At 39.8% G+C, this 18,299-nt stretch overlaps 1 protein-coding gene across 1 annotated transcript in view; it reads left to right on the top strand.

The window, feature by feature from the left end:
• Positions 1-362: 362 nt before the first annotated feature.
• The window catches only part of LOC134756847 (uncharacterized), a 283,312-nt gene continuing 265,375 nt past the window's right edge, over positions 363-18,299 (top strand). The window contains exons 1-2 of the mRNA XM_063696217.1: positions 363-668; positions 912-1,214. Coding sequence (XP_063552287.1) covers positions 363-668; positions 912-1,214 — 609 coding nt within the window. The remainder of the gene's footprint in view (positions 669-911; positions 1,215-18,299) is intronic.

The following is an 18,299-nucleotide window of genomic DNA, read 5'->3' as shown; positions in this document are numbered from 1 at the left end:
GAAATGAGCCTGAGTCCCAATGGCAAAAAACAAAACAAAACAAAACAAAACAACAACAACAAAAAAACCCCACAAAACCTGCAACTGAGCTCAGTGTGTATCTTCTGCTAAAGAGACAGCCTGAAAGCCTCCTGTGTACTGAGAGCGTGGTCCAAACCAGAGAAGGGGGCGCCCTAGCTTGCCCCCAGCAACCCATTAGTACAGGAAGACAATCAGCGAAGTCAACCTCACTGAACCCACTTCTTGGGCTCCCTGTGCCCGACGCTGGCTTCTGGTTCACGGCGTGCCTACCCAGCTGTCGTGGGTCCCCGTCACTCCCGAGCGCATGTTGCAAAACAAATCAACTCCATGGGAAAAGCTCCATGAGCGCCCAGGGGACAAGTCCCCACGGACAAACATGTCATAACGATTTCAGTTTTGTCCCATTACGTGAGGTTGTAAGTTTCTTCATCATTACCCCCTCCCAACAAGCACAAAATCGTCCCCAGCCCCTGGAGCGTCTTGCGGGGCTCCCAGGTCAGCAACAGCACTCGGAGCTCCGAGCTCCAGGGAAAGCGCGCAGGGAATGGCTCCTAGGACTGGTTCCTGGGAAAGCGCCAGCGTCCAGGGAGAGATTTCCTTCTCCAAGGGCCGGCAGGGTGGCATTCCAAGCGCGAGCAAGGTGGTCAGTGAGCGATCCTCCCTTTAAAAAAGAATAAATAAATAGAAGCCAGCGCGCAGCCCCGCTCGGGTTTCCCGAAGCGCACACCGCTGTCGCTGCCGGGGCGGCTGTATGTCTGCGCTCCCCGCCTCCGCTGGGCTGACACGGGAGGGGAGGAGCAGGAGCTGGAGGGGTGTTGGGGGTGGGGGGAGCGCGAACCATCTCGAGCCAAGACAAGCAGCACATTCACAAATAACGCCCCCACCCCCAGCGCACGCGCTCCCATTCAAAGCAGACCCGCTCCGCGGCCGCACTGAAGCTCCAAAGCCGCGCCGCCTGCCCCAGCGCAGCTCTGTCTCGTGGGGCGCACGCCCGAGCCCGCCTGCCGGCCGCCGCCGCGGAGCCACCGCAGTCAGCGCAGGAGGCGGCCACCTCTTCGAGGGAGGGGTCTCGCCCGAGACTCCCCTTGGTCCCCGCCATGGGGACCATGGCACGACTGGAGGCGCCCCAGTGCCCCGGGTTCCTGGCCCGCCTCCTCGGTGGCACCTGGTGCCTGCTCTATATCGCCGGAGAGGTAGGGTAGCCTGTGCGTCTTGCGTCCCTCCCGGGGACTCTGCTTCTAAAGCCTGTGCTACAGCGAAAAGCGCTACAGCGTGGGAGGTGCTCTCTTCCGCGAAGGTCCATTCTGGGGCTGCGCTGCCGCCCAGGCTGGGGACAAGTAGCGCGGGGTTGGGGCTAAGGCGTACCCTGGGGTCGATCGGGTCGATCTCTGCGTTTAGGCTTGACCCAGCCTCCTGGGACCCTGTCCTGGCTTTTCGCCCTTACCTGGGTCCTGCTTCCAGCCAGGCAGAGCCGGGGCGAGAAGGCGGCGCCTGAGCTGGGGAGCTGTCATCCCCAACAGTCCTCTACCCCCCACCCTTTCCGACAGTCCTTCGCGGAGCCCCCTCTCTCGTTCCAGGCTGAGGCTTGGGCGGCGCCGGGGAGACTCGGGTGCTGGGACACTCCTCCACACTTCCGCCCTTCTGCGGACCTAGTGAACTTCTGACACTGTCACCCTAGGGCCGCCCGCAGCTGAGTGTCGGGGGCGCAGCGCTGTAAAGTGTGCGGACGCCGGACCAGGTGGGCTCCCTGGTGCCTCCGCGGTCTAGAGGTGGCTCTGGTGGGTGGGTGCCGGAGGATTGGCCCTGACCACACCCCCTCCGAATCCTCCCAGGGTCTTCTCCAGGGCCACACGGGGTGTATAAGGAACTGGGGAGTTCTCCACGGTGGGAAATTCAGGCCCTGAGGCGGCGCGGAAGGGCCCTGGGAGAGGGTGTCTGATTAATTCAGTTTGCCTGGTAGTGGTTTATTATCACAAGACTTGGAGAAAGCTGCTTAGGGAAGAGGGCAGGGGTCCAGGGTCGAGTCAAACTCAGAATGCCTGCGGTTCCTTGGTTTTCACACTTTCCAGAGTCAGGTAACTTTCGATTAAAACCCACGATTTGGGCAGTTTGTACATAATTTAGCCTCCATAGATTTGCCTTTCACAGGATTACTTGGGTAATTCTGGGAAAATACCCAAATACTCTTGGCCGGAATTACCGCCAGATAGCCTCCCTTTCCTCTGTTTTGCTTATGGAGACTTGTCCAAATAGGGGGATTTCCTTCCCTCGCTTTTTCTTAACGTTTTGCAACTTGTTTTCCGATCTCTATTTTAAAATTTTGATTGCAGTGGTGCATTTCTAGAGGCTGAGAGAGGACCGAGAATGTTGTCTCAGAAGGGCCCGGAGCAGCAGGGATTACTCTCATCAGTAGTAGAAATTTTCAGCAGGGAACACCTGCTTAGATTGGAATATGACAAACAGTTGGAAAAGCTTGTATTAATTATCAGCAAGTTGTATTCCCACCATGCTTCGTTCCTTCTCAGGGCTTCCCAGCCATGGCTGCACAGTAGAATTACCTAGGGGAGCTCTAGAAATTTCCTGCATTAGGGCCACACCCCAGCTGGATTACATCAGAATCCTGGAGGGAGAGGGGAGGCTGGGACATCAGAAATTCTAAAGCTCTCGGGTAATTCTGTTCTGCAGCTGGGTTAAAACCCAATGTGCAAAAATGACCTGCCTTAATGTGACTTTTTTTTTGAAACGGAGTTTTACTCTCGTTGCCCAGGCTGGAGTGCAGTGGTGCGACATCGGTTCACTGCAACCTCTGCCTCCTGGGTTCAAGCGATTCTCCTGCCTCAGCCTCCTAAGTAGCTGGGATTACAGGCATCTGCCACGACGCCCGGCTAATTTTTTGTCTTTTTAGTAGAGACGGGTTTTCACCACGCTGGCCAGGCTAGTCTCAAACTCCTGGTCTCAGGTGATCCACTCGCCTCGGCCTTCCAAAGTTCTGGGATTACAGGCATGAGCCACTGCTCCCGGCCAATGTGACTTGTTTTATAGAATCATGGCCCCATGTGTCTTTATAGCAGCATGATTTATAGTCCTTTGGGTATATACCCAGTAATGGGATGGCTGGGCCAGATGGTATTTCTAGTTCTAGATCCCTGAGGAATCGCCACACTGACTTCCACAATGGTTGAACTAGTTTACAGTCCCACCAACAGTGTAAAAGTGTTCCTATTTCTCCACATCCTCTCCAGCACCTGTTGTTTCCTGACTTTTTAATGATTGCCATTCTAACTGGTGTGAGATGGTATCTCATTGTGGTTTTGATTTGCATTTCTCTGATGGCCAGTGATGGTGAGCATTTTTTCCTGTGTTTTTTGGCTGCATAAATGTCCTCTTTTGAGAAGTGTCTGTTCATGTCCTTTGCCCACTTTTTGATGGGGTTGTTTGTTTTTTTCTTGTAAATTTGTTTGAGTTCATTGTAGATTCTGGATATTAGCCCTTTGTCAGATGAGTAGGTTGCAAAAATTTTCTCCCATTCTGTAGGTTGCCTGTTCACTCCGATGGTAGTTTCTTTTGCTGTGCAGAAGCCCTTTAGTTTAATGAGATCCCATTTGTCAATTTTGTCTTTTGTTGCCATTGCTTTTGGTGTTTTAGACGTAAAGTCCTTGCCCATGCCTATGTCCTGAATGGTAATGCCTAGGTTTTCTTCTAGGGTTTTTATGGTTTTAGGTCTAACATTTAAGTCTTTAATCACCTTGAATTGATTTTCATATAAGGTGTTATGAAGGGATCCAGACACATGCACACGTATGTTTATTGTGGCATTATTCACAATAGCAAAGACTTGGAACCAACCCAAATGTCCAACAATGATAGACTGGATTAAGAAAATGTGGCACATATACAGCATGGAATACTATGCAGCCATAAAAATGATGAGTTCATGTCCTTTGTAGGGACATGGATGAAATTGGAAACCATCATTCTCAGTAAACTATCGCAAGAACAAAAAACCAAACACCGCATATTCTCACTCATAGGTGGGAACTGAACAATGAGAACACATGGACACAGGAAGGGGAACATCACACTCTGGGGCCTGTTGTGGGGTGGGGGGAGGGGGGAGGGATATCACTGGGAGATATACCTAATGCTAGATGAGGAGTTAGTGGGTGCAGTGCACCAGCATGGCACATGTATACATATGTAACTAACCTGCACATTGTGCACATTTACCCTAAAACTTAAAGTATAATTAAAAGAAAAAAAAAAAAAGAATCATGGCCCCAGAAGTAAACTCGAAGAACAGTAAAGAAGGCCTGAGACAGAGACTTGGGGGTCTTGACATGTAGCTTCCAGTCCCGGCGCTGTCCCTAAGCGCGGTATCATTTTGGTCGAGGCCCTTACCTTCCACTTCTTCATCTGTTAAGTGAGGGTGTTGGCCCCTTTTTTCACAGGTACTGCCAGCTTTAACAACACCAGGCAGGTTGACATCTGAACCAAATTAAGAGATCTTTCGTCTTATTTTTAAATACCCACAAGGTAGAAATTCTACCTTATCATTGATAATTTGCTACAATACCTGCTCATATTTGGATCCAACAAAGATGCTAAAAAGGAGCTTGTAGTTTCTTAGACTTGCAGTATTTTTTTTTTTTATGCTCTCCCACTGCCTGTTCAAACTCACTTCAAGTCATTAGGTGCTTTCTTGGCATTCATGACAAGCTGATTTTTCCTAACATTACACACATGTTCTTTCCTGTGCCACTTCTCAACCGTTTCTTCTGGATAAGGATGATGACAGCAGATTTGGGTCTTGTGTGTGTGTTGCAAAGTGGCTTATTGTTTAATTCCAAATGGGTCTTTCTCTTACCACCATTCAGAGCTGCTGTCCACATGTGAGGAGCCTGATGAAACTTGTCTGAGAAAGAACAGAAAAGAGTTTAAAGTGGTAGATTGGTTCAGTATCCCGGTAAATGCAAAATGCCTTTGAGAGTTAACTTGGTCAGGTGTTTGTCAGAGCAGCTGTTTAAAGTCTTCACTTGGTTTTAATCATATGGGCATTATATTTAACCATCAAATTAAACAGATCAGAAATTTGAGGCTACTTAATATCAAATCAAGAAGAAATCATTCTATGATCGATAGCCAGTGCCAGATGATTTGAACATTATTTGGAATTTATATATTCTTCAAGCTGTTTTTGAATCAAAACACTCAATACATGAAGGCATAACAAACAGACCTCCCGTGTAGATATTGTAGCTATAGTGAAAGGAGACTGTGCAGTCAAGAGCTTTTGCTACCCAAATGGAATGATGTTTGAGCTATATTCTCCAAATAGTCCAAAGAACAATTTTAATGCCAATACAATTATTTGGAAATCCAAAGATTTCTTTCTTCTCACTGAATTTCTGCTTTCAGGGGTTATTTCCCTTTCTGTTCTGACTGAATTACCCTTCTTACAGGATTCTTTTCTTTCCTTGCAACTTAAAGGCAACTCATTCCTTAGGTTCTTATGAAACTGATTATTTTCTGCATTAATTTCATTTCATAAGCTGAACCCAGCATGATCCTATTACCTTAATTGCTCCTAGATAAGGAAATGCTTAATCAACTCATGGTAACCAGTAGATATCATCAATTACTTAACAATTTCTACCACCTGACTGTAGCAATCCACTGTAAAACGAACAAGGCTGGTCAAGAGGATGTGTTACTAGATCAGCGCAAATCCATTACTGTTGCTTAAAAATGTCACTTGCTGGCGGTTCATGTCCTTTTGGTGATATGTATGTGGTAGCTCATTCAGACAGAAAGATTTAATATTTCCATTTACAATGTTATTCTAAATGATATCCTTGTTAGGAATTCAGTAATAAAATAAATACTTCCTGGTTGGCTGGAAAGAATTGCGCCTTTATGGGCACCTGATTTCCAACTAAAATTCTTTTTTTTAATTTTATTTTCTTACTATTATAATTTAAGTTTTAGGGTACATGTGCACAATGTGCAGGTTACTTACATATGTATACATGTGTCATGCTGGTGTGCTGCACCCATTAACTTGTTATTTAGCATTAGGTATATCTCCTAAAGCTATCCCTTCCCCCTCCCCTGACCCCACAACAGTCCCCAGAGTGTGATGTTCCCCTTCCTGTGTCCATGTGTTCTCACTGTCCAATTCCCACCTATGAGTGAGAATATGTGGTGTTTGGTTTTTTGTTCTTGTGATAGTTTACTGAGAATGATGATTTCCAATCTCATCCATGTCCCTACAAAGGACATGAACTCATCATTTTTTATGGCTGCATAGTATTCCATGGTGTATATGTGCCACATTTTCTTAATCCAGTCTATCATTGTTGGACATTTGGGTTGGTTCCAAGTCTTTGCTGTTGTGAATAGTGCCACAATAAACATATGTGTGCATGTGTCTTTATAGCAGCATGATTTATAGTCCTTTGGGTATATACCCAGTAATGGGATGGCTGGGTCAAATGGTATTTCTAGTTCTAGATCCCTGAGGAATTGCCACACTGACTTCCACAAGGGTTGAACTAGTTTACAGTCCCACCAACAGTGTAAAAGTGTTCCTATTTCTCCACATCCTCTCCAGCACCTGTTGTTTCCTGACTTTTTAATGATTGCCATTCTAACTGGTGTGAGATGGTATCTCATTGTGGTTTTGATTTGCATTTCTCTGATGGCCAGTGATGGTGAGCATTTTTTCCTGTGTTTTTTGGCTGCATAAATGTCTTCTTTTGAGAAGTGTCTGTTCATGTCCTTCACCCACTTTTTGATGGGGTTGTTTGTTTTTTTCTTGTAAATTTGTTTGAGTTCATTGTAGATTCTGGATATTAGCCCTTTGTCAGATGAGTAGGTTGCGAAAATTTTCTCCCATTCTGTAGTTTGCCTGTTCACTCTAATGGTAGTTTTTTTTGCTGTGCAGAAGCTCTTTAGTTTAATGAGATCCCATTTGTCAATTTTGGCTTTTGTTGCCGTTGCTTTTGGTGTTTTAGACATGAAGTCCTTGCCCATGCCTATGTCCTGAATGGTAAAGCCTAGGTTTTCTTCTAGGGTTTTTATGGTTTTAGGTCTAACATTTAAGTCTTTAATCATCTTGAATTGATTTTCGTATAAGGTGTAAGGACGGATCCAGTTTCAGCTTTCTACATACGGCTAGCCAGTTTTCCCAACACCATTTATTAAATAGGGAATCCTTTCCCCATTGCTTGTTTTTCTCAGGTTTGTCAAAGTTCAGATAGTTGTAGATATGTGGTGTTATTTCTGAGGGCTCTGTTCTGTTCTGTTCTGTTCTGTTTCATTGATCTATATCTCTGTTTTGGTACCAGTACCATGCTGTTTTGGTTACTGTAGCCATGTAGTATAGTTTGAAGTCAGGTAGCGTGATACCTCCAGCTTTGTTCTTTTGGCTTAGGATTGACTTGGCGATGTGGGCTCTTTTTTGGTTCCATATGAACTTTAAAGTAGTTTTTTCCAATTCTGTGAAGAAAGTCATTGGTAGCTTGATGGGGATGGCATTGAATCTATAAATTACCTTGGGCAATATGGCCATTTTCATGTTATTGATTCTTCCTACCCATGAGCATGGAATGTTCTTCCATTTGTTTGTATCCTCTTTTATTTCATTGAACAGTGGTTTGTAGTTCTCCTTGAAGAGGTCCTTCACATACCTTGTAAGTTGGATTCCTAGGTGTTTTATTCTCCTTGAAGCAATTGTGAATAGGAGTTCACTCATGAGACACAACATACCAGAATCTCTGGGACACATTCAAAGCAGTGTGTAGAGGGAAATTTATAGCACTAAATGCCCACAAGAGAAAGCAGGAAAGATCCAAAATTGACACCCTAACATCACAATTAAAAGAACTAGAAAAGCAAGAGGAAACATATTCAAAAGCTAGCAGAAGGCAAGAAATAATTAAAATCAGAGAAGAACTGAAGGAAATAGAGACACAAAAAACCCTTCAAAAAACTGATGAATCCAGGAGCTGGTTTTTTGAACGTATCAACAAAATTGATAGACCGCTAGCAAGACTAATAAAGAAGAAAAGAGAGAAGAATCAAACAGATGCAATAAAAATGATAATGGGGATATCACCACCGATCCCACAGAAATACAAACTACCATCAGAGAATACTACAAACACCTCTACGCAAATAAACTAGAAAATCTAGAAGAAATGGATAAATTCCTCGACACATACACCCTCCCATGACTAAACCAGGACGAAGTTGAATCTCTGAATAGACGAATAACAGGCTCTGAAATTGTGGCAATAATCAATAGCTTACCAACCAAAAAGAGTCCAGGACCAGATGGATTCACAGCCAAATTCTATCAGAGGTACAAGGAGGAACTGGTACCATTCCTTCTGAAACTATTCCAATCAATAGAAAAAGAGGGAATCCTCCCTAATTCATTTTATGAGGCAGCATCATCCTGATACCAAAGCCTGGCGGAGACACAACCAAAAAAGAGAATTTTAGACCAATATCCTTGATGAACATTGATGCAAAAATCCTCAGTAAAATACTGGCAAACCGAATCCAGCAACACATCAAAAAGCTTATCCACCATGATCAAGTGGGCTTCATCCCTGGGATGCAAGGCTGGTTCAATATACACAAATCAATAAATGTGATCCAGCATATAAACAGAACCAAAGACAAAAACCACATGATTATCTCAATAGATACAGAAAAGGCCTTTGACAAAATTCAACAACGCTTCATGCTAAAAACTCTCAATAGATTAGGTGTTGATGGGATGTATCTCAAAATAATAAGAGCTATCTATGACAAACCCACAGCCAATATCATACTGAATGGGCAAAAATTGGAGGCATTCCCTTTGAAAACTGGCACAAGACAGGGTTGCCCTCTCTCACCACTCCTATTCAACCTAGTGTTGGAAGTTCTGGCCAGGGCAATTAGGCAGGAGAAGGAAATAAACGGTATTCAATTAGGAAAAGAGGAAGTCAAATTGTCCCTGTTTGCAGATGACACGATTGTATATCTAGAAAACCGCATTGTCTCAGCCCAAAATCTCCTTAAGCTGATAAGCAACTTCAGCAAAGTCTCAGGATACAAAATCAATGTACAAAAATCACAAGCATTCTTATACACCAATAACAGACAAACAGAGTGCCAAACCAACTAAAATTCTTGAAGATGACTTGCTTGTTTTTTTGTTATCCTCCTGTATGTTCTTGCTGTTGTTTTTATTTATTTTCTTTTTTTACCATAATAATTTTGCATTGTTAAAAATGCTACTAAGGATTTTTGTTTGTTTTGCATTATATTGAGGTATAAATGGCATAAGGTATACTGCACATGTTTAAAGTATACAATTTGATGAGTTTTGACATATGCATGTATTCATGACACCATCACCCTAAGGTTTCCTCATTACCCTTTGTAATGTCTTCCTCCCTCCTGTCCTTGAGTCCAGCATCATCAGGCAAATAATGATCACCAGACAAACATTACCAAGCAAATACTTTGTTACTATGAATTAGTTTGCATTTTCTAGAATTTTTTGTAAATGGAACAATCCCTCCTCCTTTAACCGAAAGGAGGCTTTTGGCTTTTTTCCCTCAGCATAATTATTTTGAGATTATTCCTGTTATAGTATGTATCAATATGTCGCTGCTTTTATTCCTGAGTAGTATTGCATTGTATAGATAGACAACAGTTTGTTGTCCATCAGCATTCACCTATTGATGGACAGTGTGTCTGTTTCCACTTTTGCTATTACAAATAAAGCTGCTGCAAACATTTATGTACAAGTCTTTGTATGAACACGTGGTTTAATTTGTGTTAGGTAAATACCTAGGAGTGGAATGGCTGCATAATATAGTAGGTGTACATTTAACTTTTTAAGAAACTCAGTTTTTCAAAAGGTTGTACCCTTTTCTCAGTAGCAGAGTGAGAGTTCCATTTCCTCTGCATCCTTGCCAATACCTGGTGTGGTCTTTTCTTTTAGTCATTCAAACAGGTATAGTCATAGCTTGTTCTGGGTTTTAATTTGTAATTCTCTAATGATTAATGATATTGAGCATGTTTTCATACCTTTAGAATCCACACATCTTCTTTGGTAAAATTTCTATTAAAATATTTAGCCCGTTATAGGATTGTTAGTTTTCTTATTGGGCTTGGAGAATTCTACATTCCGGCTGTGAATTTTTTTTTTATTTTTTTGACAGTCTTGCTCTGTTGCCTAGGCTGGAGCGCAGTGGCATGATCTTGGCTCACTGAAACCTCCACCTTCTGTGTTCAAACAATTCTCATGCTTCTGCCTTCCAAGTAGCATGGATGACAGGTGCATGCCACCATGCACAGCTAATTTTTTTGTATTTTTAGTGGAGACAGGTTTTGCCATGCTGGCCAGACTGGTCTTGAACCCCAGGCCTCAAGTGGTCTGCTCATCTCAGCCTCCCAAAGTACTGGGATTACAGGTGTGAGCCACCACCCAGCCACTATGAATGTCTTCTCAGATGTGTGATTTGCAAATATTTTCTTCCAGTCTGTGGCCTGTCTTTTCATTTTCTTAACAGTGTCCTTTGTTTGGCAGAAGCTTTTAATTTTGATGAAGTTGAATTTATCAAATTGTTTCCTGGACAATTGTGATTTTGTTCTTGTTTCTAATAAATATTTGCCTAACCCAAAATTACAGAGGTTGTCTTCTAAAAGTTTTATAGTTTTAGGTTTTTACATTTAGTCTCTTTCATTCTTGAGTTAATTTTTGCATATGGTACAGGGTAGGGATCAAAGTTCGTTTTTTGGCCTATGGATATTAAATTGTTTTTACATGACTTTTTGCAAAGACCATCCTTTCTCCACTGAATTGTCTTTGTACTTCAAAAATCAGTTGTCCACACATGCGTAGGTCTATTTTTGGATTCTGTGCTCTAATCCACTGAAGTACATGTTTATTGCTATGCTAGTAGCACACTTTGAGTGGTATAGCCTTATAAAAAGTCCTGATAAATAAAAATAACTTTGTTCTTCATATTTCAAGGACATTGACTTGTCTATCCTGTATGAATTTTAGAATCAGATTGCCAATTAAAAGATGCATGCAGGGATTTGATTAGGAGTGTTTTAATCTAAAGATATATTTTGAGAGAATTGTCGTTTTACTAATACTGAGTTTCGTGACTCATGAACATGAAAACCTCTCTAGTTAGGTCTTCTAAACAGTATTTGGTACAATATTTTAGTGTACAAGTCTTATATATTTTCATCAGATTTATTAATATTTCATATGTTATGCTTTTTTAAATGACATTTTAAAAAATTTTAGTTTCCAATTCTTTTTTTGTTAGTATACAAAAATATAATTGATTTTATATATTCTTGTTTTCCGCAACTTTATTAAACTCATTAGCTGTAGTTGTTGTGTGCAGCAATATGTAGTATATTCCATCAGATTTTCCACATAAGTGATTGACTTGTGCAAATAAAGAGAGTTCTTTAAAGTCTTTATGTCTTTTATGAAATTTTTTCTTGTATGATGACACTACCTTCGAACCTCCAGTACAAGGTTGGATAGAAGTGGTATGAACAGATATCCTTGTCTTGTTTATCATTAAGTATGATGTTAGGTGTGGGCTTTTTTGTAGATGCTCTTTATGCCTGAGGAAATTGCTTTTATTCTTCATTTGCTGAGTGTTTTTATCAGAAATGGATTTTGTTTCTGCAGCTAATTATCACAAGATTTTTCCTTTTTAGTTTAATATAGTGAGTTACCTTCACTGATATTTGAATGTTCAACCTACCTTGCATTCTTGGAATAAGCCCAAATTGATCATAATATTATTTTTATATATTGTTGGATTCAATTTAATAAATTTTGTTTAGAATTTTTACATCTATGTCCATGAGGAATAAGGTTCTGTAGTTTCCTTTTCTTGAAATATCTTTGGTTTTGGTATTAGAGCAATGCCGGCTTCATAGAATAAGTCAGAAAATATTCCCTTATTTTCAACTTTCTGGAATCTGTATATGATTTCTTCCTTAAATGTTTAAGAATTCACCAGTGAAGCCACCTGGACCTAAAGTTTACTTGGTGTGAGAACTGTTTAATTACAAACTTAATTTCTTGAATAAATACGGGGCTATTCGGGTTATCAATTTCATCTTGAGTTAGCTTTGATTGTCTTTCACAAGTTCGTCAGTTTCATCTAACTTGTTGAATTCATTGGTGTAAAGTAGTTCATAGTGCTCCTTTATTATGTTATTTAATATTATTAGGCTATGTAGTTATATTACCTGTATCATTCATGATATTGGTTATTCTTTCTTTTTCCCTGATCAATCTGCTTCATAGCTTATCAATTTTATTAATCTCCTCAAAGAAGCAGCTTTTGGTTTAATGAATTTTTCTTTGTTGTTTTTGTTTTCTATTTCACTCATTTCCTCTCTTTATTATTTTTTCTACTAGTCTGTGTTTCATTTGTTCTTATTTTTCTAGTTTTGTAAGGTGTATGCTGAAGTCATTGATATAAGGTATTTTGGATTCTCAAACACAGATGTTTAATGATATAAATATTCCCTAAGTTGTGCTTTAGAGGCATATCATAAATTTCTATATGTATTTTTTTTCAGTTCATAGTACTTTCTTATAACCTTTTCTTCTTTGACTCATGGCTATTTAGAAATGGTTGTTTGGTTTCTAAATATTTGGGGATTATCTGGGTATCTTTGTGTTATTGATTTCCAGTTTAATTGCAGTGTGATTAGATGACACACTTCATGTCACTTGAATCCTTTTTAATTTATTGACACTTGTTTAATGGACCAGAATGATGGTCTTTCTTATTAACTCTTCTGTGTACACTTGAAAAGAATTAAACTTTCTACAAATTTGTGCCTCAATTTTTTTTTCCCAATCAGTTTTGCTATTGTTTGGTAGAATGTTCTTTAAATGTCATTTAGGTCAAATTGGTTGATACCATTGTTCAAGTCTTCCATACACTTACTGATTTTTCTGTATACTTATTGTATCAATTATTGAGAAAGGGATATTGACATCTCTATATTACCACTGTAGACTTGTCTATTTCTCTTGCAGTTCTAATTGTTTTTGCTTTATTTTAAAGCTCTGTTATTGGGTACATAAATGTTTAGGATTGTTATGTTACCTTGGTGAGTTGACCCTTTATTATGAATAAATGACCTTCTCTATCCCTAGTAATGGTCTGTTCTCTAAAATCTACTTTGCCTTTGGCTACATTAATATTAGATAATCATTTCTGATTTGAGATTTTTTTAATATAATAGTTACCTCCATCGTTCTCACACTGTACCTTTAATGTGATCTCCTGACTTACCATATTTTATTAAATTCCCATTATAGTATGACTTCCTAATTCTCTTTCAAATCCTGCTTTCATCATCCTTTTGTTATCTTTTATCACATTAAAAAAATCAATGATCAGTATTAATATGTTGTAGTGGCAATAGTGAGCCAAGTAGTACATTATTATTATTTTTTTCTAGTACACTTCCTTTTTGTGTAAAAAAAAAAAGCTTTATTGAGATATAATTCACAAACAATACAATTGATGCATTTAAAGTGCATGTTGCTATTGAGGAATCCAGACTCCATTTTAAACGGTTCTGGTTCATTGGTTTTTATTATATTCACAGTTACATTAAACCATCATCACAGTCACTTTTGCAACATTTTTGTGAATTCAAAAAGAAATCTTGTACCCTTTATATCACCCCCTTACTTCCCTCCCACCCTAGCCTAAACAACCACTTATCTACCTTCTTAATACATTTCCATGTTCTAGATTTTCGTATCAATGGAATTATATAATATATGGACTTTTGTGACTGTCTGATTTCACTTAACGTAATGTTTTTAAGGTTTATCCAAGTTGTAGCATATATCAGTACTTCATTCCTTTCTATGGCTGAGTATTATTCTATTGTATGAATATAACACATTTTGTTTATTTGTTCATCTACTTATGGGTATTTGGATTTTTCCCACTTTTTAGCTATTATGAGTAATGCTGCTATAAACATTTATGTACAAGTTTTTGGGTGGACAAATGTTTTTATTTCTCTTGGGTATATACCTAGGAGTGTAATTGCTAGGTTAAACAGTGCACTATATTTAATCATTTGAGAAACTGCCAGAGTGTTTTCCAAACTTGCTACACCATTATACATTCCCATCAGCAGTGTATGAAGGTCCTAATTTTTCCACATCCTCACCATCACTTATTAGTATCTGACCTTTTGATTATAGCCATCCTGGTGGATGTGAAGTGATTCCTCATTGTGATTTTTGTTTGCATTTCTCTAATGACTAATGATGTCGAGCATCTTTTCATTTTTACTTATGTTTTATTAGAGTTAACAACTGCCTTGATTGAAAGAAAAGTTCTTAATTTATGTAACTGTTACTCTTTTCCTCCAGTGCTACTGAATAGCTGTCACATGCCTATGAATAATTTTTCCAAATGCAAAGGCATAATACCAATCCGAGTCAGTTCCTTTGCCCTGCTAGCGTTCCTCCTTTCACCCTTCTCTGTTGTCTTTATGTCTGATTGCTTTTTGCATACCCACCCTCATAGCTGTCATACTAAGACTTCGCTTCTTTTATTCTGTTGAACTGGCCTATTTCATAGATTCCTCAACCTCCAGAAAATAAAATGTGTATGAAAGCAAAATTTTTAAAAACTACTTTTGTGTCCAGAAAGTTATTCTACTCTCATACTTGTTGCTTATTTTGCATGACATAGACTCCTAGGTTGAAAATAGTTTTCTCCCTGCTTCTACTCCCCTCCCTCAAATTTTGGTGGCATCACCGCATTCTCTTTTGACATCTCATGTTGCTATTGAGGAATCCAGTTCCATTTTAAATCTAGATCCTGTGTCTAGATTTTTTGCATTTTTTGGTCTCTGGAAACTTCTAGAATGTTCATTTTATATCTGGCACTCTAAAGCAAAGGTTGGCAAACTTTTTCTGTAAAGGGAAATAGAGTAAATGTTTTAGGCTTTGTGGGCTATACAGTCTTTGTCCTAACTTCTCAACTCTGCCTTTATAGCATGAAAGAAGCCTAGACAGTTGTAAACAAATGATTGTGACTGTGTTCCAATAAACTATTTACAAAACCAGGCAAGAGGGCAGATTTGGCCCATGGGCCATTGTTTGCGGACCCCTGTGCTAAAGTTTCATGATGCTGTGCCTTGCTGTGGGTTATTTAAATTCACCATGCTAGGTTCTTTGTGGGCTTTCAGTAGATCTGTCTCTTTCAATTTAGGGAATATTTATTTTCATATATCCTCAATAATTTCCTTTCCAACATTTTATGTGTTAGCTTTTTGTAAAACTCCTATTAGTTATTGGGCCTCCTGGGTTGTTCATCATCTTTTAAAATCTTTTGTATTTATTTATTGTTTGTTATACTTTCTAAAGGATTTTCTCAATTTTATTTTCAACAGAGTTAAATTTACGTAGATTTTGAACCAATATTCCTAGCTGGGGACAAATTTCACTCATCTCCCTCTTCTTTCAACAGCACCAGGTGCCTCCAAGTCTGAAGCCCTACAGGCCACATGGTTTGGTGTCTCCTTGTTTTATCTCTCTGCCGGCACAATTCTGCGAAGTCAGTTATAATTCCTCCACCAGTTTTCCATATTCCAAAAATTTATTTTCATCTTTCGCCTGTTGTTGTGTCCTTTCCAATTCTTTTGTCATCTTTATTTATTTACTGTTATTTTAGCAGACATTTGGGAGAGAAAATATGGTGTTCAACCTGCCATGTTAACTGGAAGTTAGCACTATTTATTCTCTTTAATTTCTATTTTTCTATCCTGATCCAGTTCCCAATCTTGATATAACTCATTCTGGTTATGAGGCACACTTTTCAGAGACTGATACTTTTTATTTCCTAGTGTAAATAAGACACTGGTCAGAATTATAAAAAAGACACTAGATTTGTGTTCTAGAGGCCCAGGGTCTAGTTCTGGATTTAGTGACCCTTTCTGCAAGTACAAATGTCAGAATTTTCTTTTAGGGAAGAGATTCCGTGCTCACTGACTGCCTTCTGGTTGCCAAACACAATAATAACGGCTCTCTCCATCCCTATTTTTGTTTTTTAATTTTTCAGTAACTGCTCATTTTTCATTCTCTGTTGGAGTAAACATAGTCTAACCTATTTGCTTAGAGATACAGCACAGAAATATTTTATTTTATACATTTTGACATTCATATTTGGAAACAGTTTTATGAGAGAACATAGAGTTAACATGATGTAAAGATCTGGCCTTGAAATATCATATGTGGTATTAAAAATTTATTCTTTAAGGTGTGATTGCAGTTCAGGCTGTTTTTTTGTGGTGGAGAATGGAGATGAGATGAAATGAATGGGAAATAATTTTTGAATAGTTATTAATTCTATATCAGTTTTAATGTTTTATTTTGCACTGGGATGATCTCTAAGTGGAGAATTATGCATTTTGGGGGCAGTGGGGTGAGTAGCGCACGTGCTACATATTTCTTTTCAGTTCTGCTCATGACCATAGGATTATACGGCTGGAAGGCGTCTTAAGGACTCTTTAGTCTTGTGTTTCACAAACTTCAGTGTGCCTAAGTCAGTTGTGCTATGTTGCATAATTCCAGAGGTCACTGAAGAATGGATCTGTGCAACTAAAAGCTGAGAAGTTTTTCACTGCAGATTCCTGAGCCTCAATCTCAGAGATTCTGATTCAATAGGACTAGGATGGGTTTAGGGATATGCGTTTGTTACCGGTACCCCCTCCATTCCCACACTTCCCCCTCGCCCACATACCCACAGAGGATTCAGACACATTTTGACCAAAAACCACATTTTAGGAAACACTGATATGATGTGTCTTATTTACAGATGAGAGAGGTAAGGTCCTAGAAAGTTGAGCTGACTTGTCGCAGTTTGTTAGAGGGAGAGGTGGGAGTGAACCACGCATCTCGTAACTCTGCTCAGTGATGTTTTCCCATCAGAGCATACGCTATTATTTTAGTGTCTAGTTACATCATGAACTAAAGATATGAACCACCAGTTTAAAGTGTCTTTATTTGTAGTAACTGCAGTTGTTTATAAATGGTTTTCAGATGTTTAGGAATAGCCTCAGCTCTCAGTCACTCTGCAGCAGAGGAATGATCAGAGACATAGGGGAAGGAAAGCCCCAACCCTTACGCCCCTCTTGTAACCTGCTGGAACACAGCTTCTGTGTGTTTTTTCTTCAAGTCATCATGCCCCTGGAAGATTAACAGATACTTGTTTAGAAAACCATCCAAAGCATCCAGCAACCTGACACTTGACGAAATGGAGAATACGTGCTGCTCAATACCTTCTCTCCCCAAGCGCAATGTAGCAATTGTTGCTACATTCTTGGAGGAAAGGAAGGAAATGTTTCATGTGCCTATTATTTAGGATGTTCTCCCCATTTCTACCACAAACCAGCCAAACAAAATACGTGCAGATACGCTCCACTGACTCATGCAGTCTGTGATGTTTACTGCATACGGAAAGGAAAGAAGTTTTCTTTATTGTTAATAATCATTGTCATACTGCTTGTACGTTTTATGAAGAATGACTATTGTGATGTTTCTTTCAGACATCACCTGCAGAGAAATAAAGGTTGTTTATTATTAAAGAGTGCTTATTTATTGGTATAAGATGAAATCCAAATTCTCAGTTTCGAATGCTATTTTTAAAACTCTGTATTATTTAGGATGGACTAGATCATGCCGTAATAGCAAACAACCCCCAAATCACGATGGTTTAACACCACCAAGGTTTATTTCACCACTCGGCCACATCACCAGTGTGGATCGTCAGGAACGCTTGGCTCACTGGGCGCACTCAGGAATCCTTGCTGACGGCAGCTCCATCTCAACCCGCATTTCCATAGCCACCCAGGAAGGAAGAGGAGAGTGCTGCTCTAAATAAATACTTCCACTCAGAGGTGACACAGGACACAATGATTTTTTACTTCAATGTAGAACTAATAGATTCACTTTGGCAATCTCTTGCCAATGGTTAAAACAAGAGGTGCTTTTGCTCACATACTATTGGCCAATCAAATTCAAGAGGATTGTAAGTGTAATGTTATCATGAATCCAGAATATCCCCTTTCTTGTTTTGGTTTCCACCAATTAGCTTTTCCAAGCTTTCAGATTTCCAAGGTGTGGTCTAGATGTTTAAGTTTTCTGACTGTGTGTGTCTATGTGTACAGAGATTCTCTGACATTACAGT

The sequence above is a fragment of the Gorilla gorilla genome, chromosome 13 (genome assembly GCF_029281585.2).
Source record: "Gorilla gorilla gorilla isolate KB3781 chromosome 13, NHGRI_mGorGor1-v2.1_pri, whole genome shotgun sequence".
NCBI classification, from domain to species: Eukaryota; Metazoa; Chordata; class Mammalia; order Primates; family Hominidae; genus Gorilla; species Gorilla gorilla.
This window is presented reverse-complemented; position numbering and strand designations above follow the sequence as displayed.